This window comes from Crinia signifera, chromosome 5 (genome assembly GCF_055691185.1).
Source record: "Crinia signifera chromosome 5, ASM5569118v1, whole genome shotgun sequence".
Taxonomy (NCBI): Eukaryota; Metazoa; Chordata; class Amphibia; order Anura; family Myobatrachidae; genus Crinia; species Crinia signifera.
Window position 1 is genome coordinate 52,923,290 of NC_139221.1, and position 12,267 is coordinate 52,935,556.

General features: G+C 44.3%; 1 protein-coding gene across 2 annotated transcripts in view; it reads left to right on the plus strand.

The window, feature by feature from the left end:
- C5H8orf34 (chromosome 5 C8orf34 homolog) overlaps positions 1-12,267 on the plus strand; it is a 221,400-nt gene that overhangs the window by 116,169 nt on the left and 92,964 nt on the right. For both annotated transcript variants that reach the window (XM_083187222.1, XM_083187221.1), the window contains exon 7: positions 5,456-5,622. In XM_083187222.1, the coding sequence (XP_083043348.1) occupies positions 5,456-5,622 (167 nt within the window). The remainder of the gene's footprint in view (positions 1-5,455; positions 5,623-12,267) is intronic.

Below are 12,267 nucleotides of genomic sequence, written 5' to 3' on the forward strand. Positions count from 1 at the left end.
CCACAGGCTGAGTCGAATGACCTGGCATACCCGTTTACACTGCCCCACCACTCGGGTCCTCCCCATGTTCCACCCTGGTCAGGACTAGTGTTGTTTTTTCAGTACCCCTTTTATACTGACACTGACCCGGGTCCAGGAGGAGATAACCCAGGTTTTTGTCTCGCTGTAAAAGGGATGCAACAGTTATTTGTTGGTGTCGGGGATGATGTTTATTGTTATGTATGACACGCTATATATTAGACTGTGCTGTGCTTCTGTGTCTCATCTGACCACCCACATTCACTTTAAAAATGACCTAAGATAGTGTTCAGTATTACATTAAAGCTTCCGGAAGCAAAGCAGACATATTTATCAGGCTTTAATGGAAAGACCTGTTGACACAGTTTCTAACAACCTTATTAATACAAATGGTTGGCTAAGTATAAAGCAAACAATAACAAGTTACTGGATTTCATAAAATATTCATTGTGTAATGCTCTTAAAAAATATTGTAAATTATACGACTGCTGTGTTTGCTGTGTTCATAGTCTTTCCTGTAAAATAAACTCATCAGCCTTGGATAATGAACACAATGTATGTTAGTTAATAGTGGGAATCTTTTAATGCGCTATCCAATTTTATTTAAATATTCATACTTTGAAGTGGACATCATTCGATTTTTGCAGCTAACTCAGCCAGAATCCTCTGTGTGCCTCAGGGCTCTTGTCATTGGTTGAAGTGATAAATGGCAGGCTGTTTCCATAGAGAACTTTTCTGGACTAAAATGTCAGTTCTGCATTTAGATCTGAAGTTCTTCGCACCTAGTAATCATAGCAGACCTGTTACTATTGCGTGGGTTTTCATAAAAAAAAAAAGTTAAACTGATTAAATTGATAGTAACCTTTTATGGGGTATTCCGAAGTAGTGTAAAACTGTGACTCTGGCTGATATCTCTGTGCTTTCATCTCTTCATATAACATCCGCTGCATATCATTGCATACCTACCAACTGTCCCGTTGTTCGCGGGAATGTTCCTTTTTTGGGGCAGCCCCGTGTCCCTCCCGGGGTCGACAGTGTCCCGCGTTGGTGGTGGGGGGATTCTTGCTGGGGGACAACAGGTGATGCAAAGGGCGATACTGGGGGGAGTGGCCTGAGGTCACAGCATCCCCACGAGGCAATTCCCCCTTTTCATAGACCATGCCCCTTTTTTGCAGCGCGGCTGTCCCTCTTCTGAGCCACCAGAAGTTAGGAGTATGTCAATGTAGCACACTCCATTCTATCTCAGAGGGGAAGGGGTGCGTAATATTTTAAAAACCGTTTGCATGTATCAGAGCGACCAATCAGCTTATTTTTGAGTATGCTTGATAAATGTTTCTCTAAAGCTGATTGATAATGGCAGCATCATGTGCTGATTACCTGTCCAAAAGCAATCAGGTGATCTCACGGGATGCAGTTAAAATCCCGGCGGTCGGGATCCCGGTGTTCAGAATCCCGACACTTTCTCCCTCCGTGGGTGCCCACGACACCCCTGGAGGGAGAATAAATTAGCGTGCCGAGTGTAGCGAGGCACCGGGCTCGCTGCGTGGCGAGCGCAGCGAGCCCGCAAGGGGGGGCGATCCACGTCCCCCCCTTGTCGTGATTCCGGCGTCAGGATTTTGAACGCCGGGATCCCGACCGCCGGATTTCATACTGAATCCGATCTCACCTGCTACACAAGACAACATGCAGCTTTAAGGTGCACACTACGTCCAATGAGCAGTAAAGACAATATTGTCTACTTTTGAGGCATATGGCAGTAGTTTGTACTGTAAATGACCCTTCATGTTTATCGATTGCATAGCCCTGTACTTGGCATAACCATGATTGTTTTTTATAGTCCATTTTATATCATGGAAGTCAAGCAATTTGTTTAAAATAATATCATAGTTGCCTACCCTCCTGCATTCTGCAGGAGACTCCCTGAAATAGCAGCAATCTCCCTCTCTCCCTTATTAGTCTAGCAATCTCCCTCATGTCACCTAGCCCACTTTACACTGTAAAATTTTTTGTGGGAAAAGGAATGAGAGATAGATACAGTTACATTAAATCATCGGCACCATTTCTCAGCACTTTACCAAGTATAGTAGCTCTTAGTAACTGCTGGGCTCATCTACATTTGGATATAAGTAATTTTAAAAGTGTCCGAAAACAGGGCTGCGACCCTCATTTGCATATACGGCACCCTCATTTGCATAAGCCACGCCCCATTTCCGGTGCTTCGCCGCGCGAGTGTCCCTATTCATGATAGGGTAAAGTTGGGAGGTATGATTTGAGTGGCTGTGCAGTAGCATACATTACAGTAAATGCGATTATTTGAGAACTTATATATATATACTGTAGGTGATAAAATAGATATAGCGCTCTTGGTTGTGCAGTGGTGCTGTGGTATGCATGCCTTGCTCTGCGTTGTTTGGCTTTGTGTTTTCAATCACCCAAGATGTGCATATATCAGACCACGACCGCACACCGAGGAGTGGCGTATCTGACATATATAATGCTCCCTGTTATGGCAAAATAGTTCTATGTGGAGATAATGAAGTGTGAAACAGATGTCTGCTGCTTCTGAAGTGGCTGCTCAGGGAAGTCCTATAGATCATCATTGTACAAGTCATGTTTCATGAGGTCTCATGTGAGATCGTTTGAGTTATGTGGTAAATTTGACATTTTGGGAATTTTTTCTGTCAGAAATATCCGTAATGTACTTTCAAAAAGTTCACTTCATTGTACAGTATATATATAGGTTCAGAGAAAATGTATCCAGCAGTAATAGACAAATATATAATAGATATATATTTCTGAGTATTCTATAGCACTGGTAAGCTATAGGGTATATTTATAATTTTATATACCATTACATACCAGAGGGATGTTGTGCAGCGTCCTGCTGCACATACAGGGCACTGCTCTGGGCTGCTGCCGCTGGTCCCTTTGACGCTCTCCTGGCCTTTAGCGCTACTGCCCTTATATATATCTCTCTTTGGGCCAGATGCACTAAGCTTCAAAAATGATCAAATGGAGAGTGATAAACAGCCAGACAATCAGCTCCTACCTACCATGTCACAGACTGTGTTTGAAAAATGTCACGCAGGAGCTGATTGGTTGGTTGTTTATCACTCTCCATTTTATCACTTTTGTGTAGCTTAGTGCATCCGGCGCTCTCTCTCTATTTTTATTTAAATGGAGTTCCTGGACCTATTTATCTAGAAAAAGAGTACTGGCTACTGGTAGCTACTTAATCATTGCTCTTAAGACAAATAGTGTGGGATGCATCATGTATCTTGCATGTGACACATCCTGATGGCGATCGCAAGAATAGCAGCTTTAAGCTTGATGCTTAACCCTTTATACTTTGTTGAAAAACAAAATACACAGAGTTTTTTCTAGTTTGTTTTATCCAGGACTCTTTCTTCTGCAGAGTATTCCACCTCTTATGCTGAATTTATGTAAACATCTAGGTAACTATCCGGCATTCAATATACTGCCCTGGTCTGCAGAGTATTCCACCTCTTATGCTGAATTTATGTAAACATCTAGGTAATCATATTTCAGAATTCAACTGCAGAATTTCGCTTAAAATCTGTAAAAAGCTGTTATTGTGCTTTTTATCTGTTCCATGTCAAGAACTTAGAAATAGTGGGATAGGTCTGATTAACACCTTTTGCTGGTGGGGGAGGTTTATTGGTAGGGGCAGTTAAATCAGGATCTGCATATGTCTCTTTTGGCTGATATATTCAGTATAGTTTGGGACGCCAGTCCTTCAGGACGCTAGGGATCTAGTGCATAAAGGGTCTAGGTATAAAGGGTCATATTTAAATTATTAGCAGCGTTATACCGGCGTTCAACCATAGGAAACCAGAAGGTAAACAACACACCAACATTACTTCTGAAGGACTGCATTAAAATCACAAAACTCAGGAACATCATGTAGCCTCAACTCACCTTTGCCATGAGAACACCTGGACCAGGCCCACCACCACTACGGCTGAGAACACCAGGACTACCCCACATGGTGAGCATGGAGCTGTGAGGGGAAGCACCAGGGCCAGCCTATGTAGCAACACAGTCCCTTGTAAAGGTGTCAGTCCGCTGCAAATGTGTCTTTTCTCCCCACCCCCTCCTGCAGCTTACATCTACCCCACCATGTGCTATTCCTGTCATATGTACCTCCACAGATTGCACACCTTGCTAGCTCTGACTAACTGTATGCAGTGCACCAAGCTGGTTTACTACTACACAAGTATTTGCTTTCCAGTATATGCATTGGGTCCTTGTATAGCTCGCCTCCTACAGTGTAACCTTTGTAGTGCGCCCACCATGGCTGCCTCATCTGGTGCACTTGTGGATGGGATGAAAAATACATGGACCTGAGTATACATTGAAATCACCCATTTTTGGGTGATTTATTTTATGGGTAATCTATTCCACCCAGGGTAATCCTACGCAGAGCGCCTAAAATGGCTGCCGCACCTGGTACCTTGTCAGGGTGGAGTACACAACCCATGGAAGTTATTATCCAAAATGCTGCACCACTCCTGCATTATGCTTACTGTGTGCTCAAGGATTTCTTTTGTCTGTGACTTGTCTGTTACTGTACCACCAACATCCTCTATATTATGTGCATTGTTTTTTAATGTCTGTAAAGCGCCTTGAGTCCTGTTGGAGAAAGTGCGCTATATAAATTAAACCAGGGTTGCCTACCCTCCTGGAATGGCCGGGAGGGTCCCGAAAATCGGGTCACCCTCCCGGCCCCCCGAAAAGGTGGCCAACCCTCCCGGATTCTGGGGGACCCCCCCCCCCTGACCGCTGCGTTTAAATTACCTTATGTCTGCAGATCTCCAGGGAGTAGGCGGGGCTAAAGCGTCATAATCGCGTCATTTAGCCCCGCCCCCTCCACAGAGATAGGCAAACTAAGTAACTTTCCTTCATGGGGGCAGGGCTTAATGATGGCACGTTTAAGCCCCGCCCCCGAGCTCCTGCTGAAAGTCTCCTCTCCTGGCTTCTCCCGGAGAGGAGCTTTTAAAAGTCGGCAACCCTGAATTAAACTTCCTTACTTACTAATTCCCCCCGTTCCAAATATTCGGCTAACTCGTCCTCTGCACTTATGCCTTAGTGATGTGACGGCTCTAGTTCTAAATTCTTTACATTTACAGAAGTTGTGAAAACGTATTAACCCTTTGAGTGCCAATGTTGCTGTGAGAGATCCTCAAAATTTCCGCTAAAAATGCCAGCGTCGCTTTCTTTCTTTTGGGTGCAATATTTAACTAAACTACAATTAGCTGACTCGGCTGTATCTGTATTTATTTATACTATAAGAACAGTCGCTGTGAGCGACACTTGGATTTTTTTCGCAGATATTTTGAGGAGCTCCCACAGCAACGTAAAGTGCCTCTCAATGTGATTGCAACGTTCCAACTGATGCGACTTTACTTTTCTTTAGTTTGAAGATGGAGCCAAAGAACAAAGGTCTGAAACAGCAGCAGCAGCAGCACAAGAAGCTTCTGGCAGCCATGCTCTCCCAAGACTCGTTTGACTCCGTCCACAGCACGGCGGCGTCTCTCACAGAGGAAGATATAGATAACGAGGATGATGCAATGGAACTGCTAGGTAATTTATAAAGTCACTCACTTATTTATAGAGTGCTTAGATGGAGAAGAGATTTGTTCTCTTGTTAACTAGGTAAGAGTACAGGTAGGGTCACAGTATGTAGTCTGATCCCTTCTCTCTGATTTTTCAAGGTATATATTTCAGTTTGTGGATTACAAGCTGCAAAATGTTCCCTGCAGGAACCTCATGCTGAGACTTGGCATCGTGGGCCTGTGTCGATATAATATGTACTAAGAGTTTCTTTGCATACACTCTCAGGTTTGCTTCTCTTTACTGTACGTAAAGAACGGTATTACTCTGCAGTACAGGTTAAGTATCACTTATTTGAAATGCGCGGGACCAGGTACTCACCTGGTCACCTGACATTCCCCAGGCGGTCCCCTGACATCCCCAGCAACCATCACGTCCATCCTTCGAGGCATCCCCAGTCCCAATGATGCATTGCGCTGGTGATGTCATAATGTACCGGGGCACCTGCGCAGTGCATCATTGGGACCGGGAATGCCTCTGAAGATGGACGCTGTGGGACCAGGTGAGTGAGAAAAAAATGGTACTCAACCTGTTCTTACATTTAATAGCCTTTGTAGCAAGAATATCCGTATAGTTTAGTATAATGTAAAATGCTCCCCTGCTATACATGCTGGGGCTGATGCAGATGCTGGGTGCAAATCACTTAATAGATGGAACATGCCTATGTTCTCAGTGATGCGCCAGAGATGAGTCATATCTCTACCTGCAGCTTAAACAGGTGTTAATGGCAGCTTAGTTTAAGAAGGGTGTGGGCTACGCAGAATGTAGAATTGTACCTGTTTTCAGTCTGATCTTTGGCACCAGAGACTGGTCAGTACCAGTGCACGCTGATACTGAGGATTATGCTTGTGGTCTGACAATGACCACATACATAGTGAGACCGGATTTACTATTCATTTCATTCTATGCTATTGCTAGTTAGTGACAGGCCTTGCCCTGGTGTACAAGTGTGCATCTGTCTGTGTAAGTACTGGGATACCCACTTTGTGTTTCTTTAAACAAGACAATCCCAATTGGTGTATTTTTTGGCCGCAAGCATTGGTCTCACCAACAAAACTTGTACCAGCCACATGCTAGGTGCAGAGTCCCGATCAGAGTGTGGACCTCAGTGTGAGCGATATAAGTGTCTACGTTCACAGCCACTCTAGTGACCTGACCATGACACTTCTGTAACTCCCCATAAGAAGGCGCATCTCCATGTCTCTGTATAGCCATCCTCCAGGCACCGCACAGGAAAGTCCCATACATTTCTAAGAGCGTGAGACGCACCCTATGAGACACATTTGCTGGGTGACTTTTTAGTTGCCTAGACTAATACGCAGTTGAAAAATCAACCATTGGCATTATTTTCCCATGGGGCTAATTCAGAGGGGGAAGCTGATGGTACACGCCCACTGAAGCCTTCTCTGATCCGCTGCTGCACCCGAAGACGACATAGCAGAAACAGATATGCGCGGTGCAGCTTCAGAAAACAATGGAGCTGTGTGTAAATAGCAATTTTACAAAACCATCGGAATCGGCTCCTGTGCGCAGTAGTTGATAGCGCATGATTTAAAAAAAATGTTTTGTTTTTATTTTATGTTCGATTCCTTATTACATCACATTGTATTACCCTACTTAATGACTCTTGTGTATAGCATACTTGCCGACTTTAGCATACTCCTTTCCGGGAGAAACCCGGAGAGGAGTGAAAGGGGGCGGGTAGAGGCTTTGTTTTGGGGGCGGGGCACGGGTGATGTCATCAAGCCCCGCCCCCATGACGGGCTAAAGCCTCAATTTGCGGGTCCGTGGGTGGGGGGAGGGGCTAAAAAATTACGCGAAATGCCGCGAATTGCGTCATTTAGCACCGCCCCCTCCCCGCGGACCTGCGAAAGTCATAGTTTTTAGACCGCGGGGAGAGGGGGAGCCGGGGCTGTAGGGAAATGCGGGAGACTTTCCTCCCTTCCCGGGGGACCGGGAGGGGGACCCGATTTGCGGGACCCTCCCGGCCATTCCGGGAGGGTAGGCAAGTATGGTGTATAGTCAGTGGCGTAACTACATTTTGGGCGCCCCCCCGCCGTTAAAGGGAGGGCGCCCAGCCACTTACCCGCCCTGCCGCCTGCCGCCCCCCCACCTGCCGCTCCCCCAGGTAGCCGTCAATGCAGGTGGGGGGGGACGCTGCGAGGCGGCTGAGGGGACGGACGCTGCGGGGGACACAGAGGCGGCAATTACTTACAGCTGAGCCGGGCAGGGGGAGCCGGGAGCTGTCACTGTCAGTACGTAAGGAGAAAAAAAAAAGCCCATACAATGAATCGGCAGCCTGTGATTGGCTGAGCGCTCTCTCAGCCAGTCAGCAATTGGCTGAGAGAGCGCTCAGCAGCCAATCACAGGCTGCCCATTCATTGTATGGGCTTTTTTTTTCTTCTTCAGTTCAGACAGCTCCCGGCTCCCCCTGCCCGGCTCAGCTGTAAGTAATTGCCGCAGCTGTGTCCCCCGCAGCGTCCGTCCCCCCAGCCGCCTCGCAGCGTCCCCCCCACCTGCACAGGTAAAGACTGGGGATGGTGCGGCGGGCGGCGTGGTGTAACGTAACTATAGCACTGCAGCCCCCGGCGCCCGCACATGCATAGCGCCCCCCCGCGGTCGCGGGGGCTGCGGTGCTATAGTTACGCCCCTGTGTATAGTCCATGGTGGTATCTGCAGTTATTCTTTGGCATGTGTATGAACATTCCCAGCATCTCCTGTACATTGTATTTTCCTCTGCACCAGTAGTTCCCCAAAGCAAATGAAATACCAGAGTGAATAAACATTGGAATGAGAATCCATCTACAAGTTTGTTTAAAATGGTCAGGTCTTTACTAGACCCTAAAACCTGCGGGTGTATCACTGCAGTATACTATACATAATAAATGCTTCATACATAAAATGGAACAGACTGTATAACATATTTATAGACTATGTTCTCTGGTGTCATCTTTATTATAGTCTCTAAACTCAAAGAATATTAGTTTGACAAAACATCTTGGTGTTTTATTTTTGTTTTCCTTTGACAGTGAATATATGATCTCTTTAATGTTCAGTATACATTACTATGCTTTTGTGTTAACATTTTTGGTTTTGTGCTGGTTAAATAGAATTCTCTTTTTCATTTGGTTCATAATAGTCCATGGTTAATGTATGAATGGCTTATATTGCATATGCAATGACATGACATTAGTTGCCATAATATAGGCTGTAAAGGTGCTTTGGTGCCCTCTGCTGGACAAGTTTACATTGCAGGTAAATTGCAATTCAGCAGACATTTTCTGAAATAATAAACTATTCATTAGATATAAAGTTAATTTTGTAAGCAACCAACTTTAACATAGAATTTTGATTCCCTGCAGTCTGCACTGATGAGCAAAACAAGGGACACGGGCAGATTTATTAAGCTTGGTGAAGTGATAAAGTGTCTGGTTTTTATCCCCGAGGCCGGCCAATCAGCTCCTAACTGTGAAGTTACAGGCTTGGTTTGAAAAATGACAGGTAGGAGCTGATTGGCCGGTGATAAAAACCAGACACCCCACAGTGACTTAATAAGGGCAGACCTTAAGCTGCTTTTTGCTCCTATATATTAGTAAGTGGCATAAGAAGGCACAAGCTGGGATAGTTAGGAAAACTGGGCATACTTAAATGTACCCAATGGACCTCATTCAATGTTGAACCCAATTTTGTTTAAGCGCAAGCATAAAATGCGACCAGTGGAAAACACCTAGGTCAGGTTATCCACAACCGCCAGATCCATTCAATTCTGTAAAGATAACCCCTAACTCCATACAAATAATAGTAGACATGCCAGGAATATGGCAGGAGGTGCACTGTGAGTACACAAAATGCTGAAAAACACAGTTACACAATTCATATGAGTACATTTATTTATCTATTTATTACAGTTTTTTATATAGAGCAGCAGATTCTGTTGCGCTTTACAATAGGAGACAGTGATACAACAGACTGGGTAACAACAGACAGACTTGGAGGTTAGAGGGCCCTGCTGCAAGCTTATAATCTATAGGGATATAGGAGGGAAACACAGGGACAGGCACCAGTAATAGCATAGCTTGTACATACGGCTGACCGTTCGAGGGCGTGGGGCGGCGGTGACAGGCTGCGACCGTGGGAACGCCAAGCGTTTTATGGGTGTTCCCATGAAAATGCTGGGAGTTCCCATGGAAATTAGGCCGTGATGCGGGTGCCAGGGGCGGGCAGCTGACATCACCAGATGTCAGCTGCCCGCCCTCTTCCCGTACAGGTAACACGCAAAGCTAAAACACCAGAGAGTGTCTTAGTTTTACATGCACCTTCCGAATCATTTGATGGTCGTCGACCATCGAATGATTTGGCCCCTGCACCCAGGGTTGCGAGTGGATGTTTGTGCAAACTAGAATAAGTGTCGACTAGAATAAGCCCCTTAGTCTATAGTAGGGCGGAGTAAAAATAATTGAAATTGAGAAATTCAAAATCACTTCAATGTATATAACTGTCAATATATTGGCTTATCTTTGGCATAATTATATGCTGTAATGCAGCCCATTCATGTTCCCAGCATAGGGGATGCAAAACTGTTTTTCAGACCAATTCATGTTTAAAATAAACTGCTACAAGTAAAGACAATAAACAGAAGTGTTTTAAATACTGCACCTAAAGAATGCAATGCATTGTTACTGAACTTACTGGAGCATTCAGTAAACAGTTTGTTGGATAATAGAAGACACAGGTGTGCATTTTTCTATTAAGCGCAAACAAAAGGTATTTGCCCTGATTTTTTGCCCCAAGTTTTTTTTCTTGGTCACTTCAATTACAGAGCATCCTCTCCAAAAAAAAAAAAAATGTTCAGGAGAAAACACAATATTCACTATTGTGACCATGAAAATGGGTCAATTATCAGGGATTTTTTCTTCCGCCAAAGTCAGTCACTTTGCACTAGGACAAGCTCGTACTGTTTTTTCCTATGCTAAAGTATATTAATGAACCACTCTAAGACATCCTGACATAATTTTAACTAGATCGGAGCATCTTCATAGGTTTCGTTATTTTCACCTAAAAAGTGAAACTTTAGGCCTCTTGCCAAAACAGTTGACTAAGATCAAAATGTTTTTGCCCGTTTCTTATTCAAGTCAAGTCACAACTTTTCCACACTAGCCGATTTTGAATTTCTCAATTTCAATATTTTCACTTCGCCCTAGTGCAGTGGTTCCCAACCCTGGTCCTCAAGTACCCCCAACAGTGCACGTTTTCCAGGTCACCCGGCAGGTGCACTCATTATTCAGGCACATTTGAAAAGATCCACAGGTGGAGCTAATTATAGCACTTGTGATTCTGTGTGGAGACCTGCAAAACGTGCACTGTTGGGGGTACTTGAGGACCAGGGTTGGGATCACTGCCCTAGTGTATAGGGCTGTTGCTAATGCATGGCCACATGTCCACAAATATAGCAGGCCTTAGACATACCTTGGCACACCGGGGATCTTAACTGTGAGACCTATATCCAATCTGCCCCTGCGTGTATGTTATATGATCCTTTTTAGGACCTGATATTGGTGCACATATTCATTAAATCCACTATCTCATATGGTGTCTGCGAGTCATCTCATATTATATGCGGTCCGCGAGTGCCGATGGATGGTGCCATTATATTGCTGCTAGGAAGTACTGTAGATCAATAATGGCTTTGGCCTAACTCCATTGGAAACAATTCAGTTGCAATTCAATGTCATGTAAATCTGTTGTTTCAGCTGCCATTTTTGATATAATGCACAAGTTACAGAAGCGAGAAGGAAGGACTTTGGCACTCTTATGTAGCTTTCACATCACACTTTTAAAACGGTATATTGCCGTTTTTTTGCCTTTTAAAACGTTTAAGGCTGCAGTGTGAAAGTGTCATAGTTGAAATACCATTTAAAGTTAACTGGTATTTCAACACGTTTAAAAAGCAGAGTCCTACCCGTTTTAAAGCCAATTCAGAGCCGTTTTTTGTGCTGTCTGAATAGCACTGAAATGGTATTTAGTAAAAAATAAAGGTTAGAGCACTGTGATAGGCTGTCCCTTGTCTTGTGTCCCTTCCCTGAACCAGGAAATAAGCTGTGGGTAGAAACGTGTTCAGAGGTTAAACGGCTTGACTGGTGATGTGAATGGTACTTAAACGGTATTCTTAAATGGTAATCTGCTGCAATATGAACACTTGACCCGTTTAAAATACCATTTAAAATTACAGTTTTTCAAAACGTTTCAAAATGTTTTATGTGATGTGAAAGCTACATTATATACCGTGATGCTTAATAAAAATACAACTTTTATTTGTATACACTTCTTAGTGTTTACTAATAACAGTTATATTTGATTAACTATCACAGTATATATTTTGGCCAGTTTCTACTGCCGCACCTGCGCACATGTCTGTTTTCTGTGGTGTGCACCCTTATCCCTTCCCTGTTTGCCAATTATATTGGATTATATTGCCACATTCTTACCACTTTTGGTATGGCTACTGGCACATGTCCCCCCCAATGCATTAAACAAAGCGTTTGTAAGCACTGCACTAAACAGAGCCACACTTAAAATGTAGGGTCAGCGTATCTTCTGGACCTACGGCTAACATGA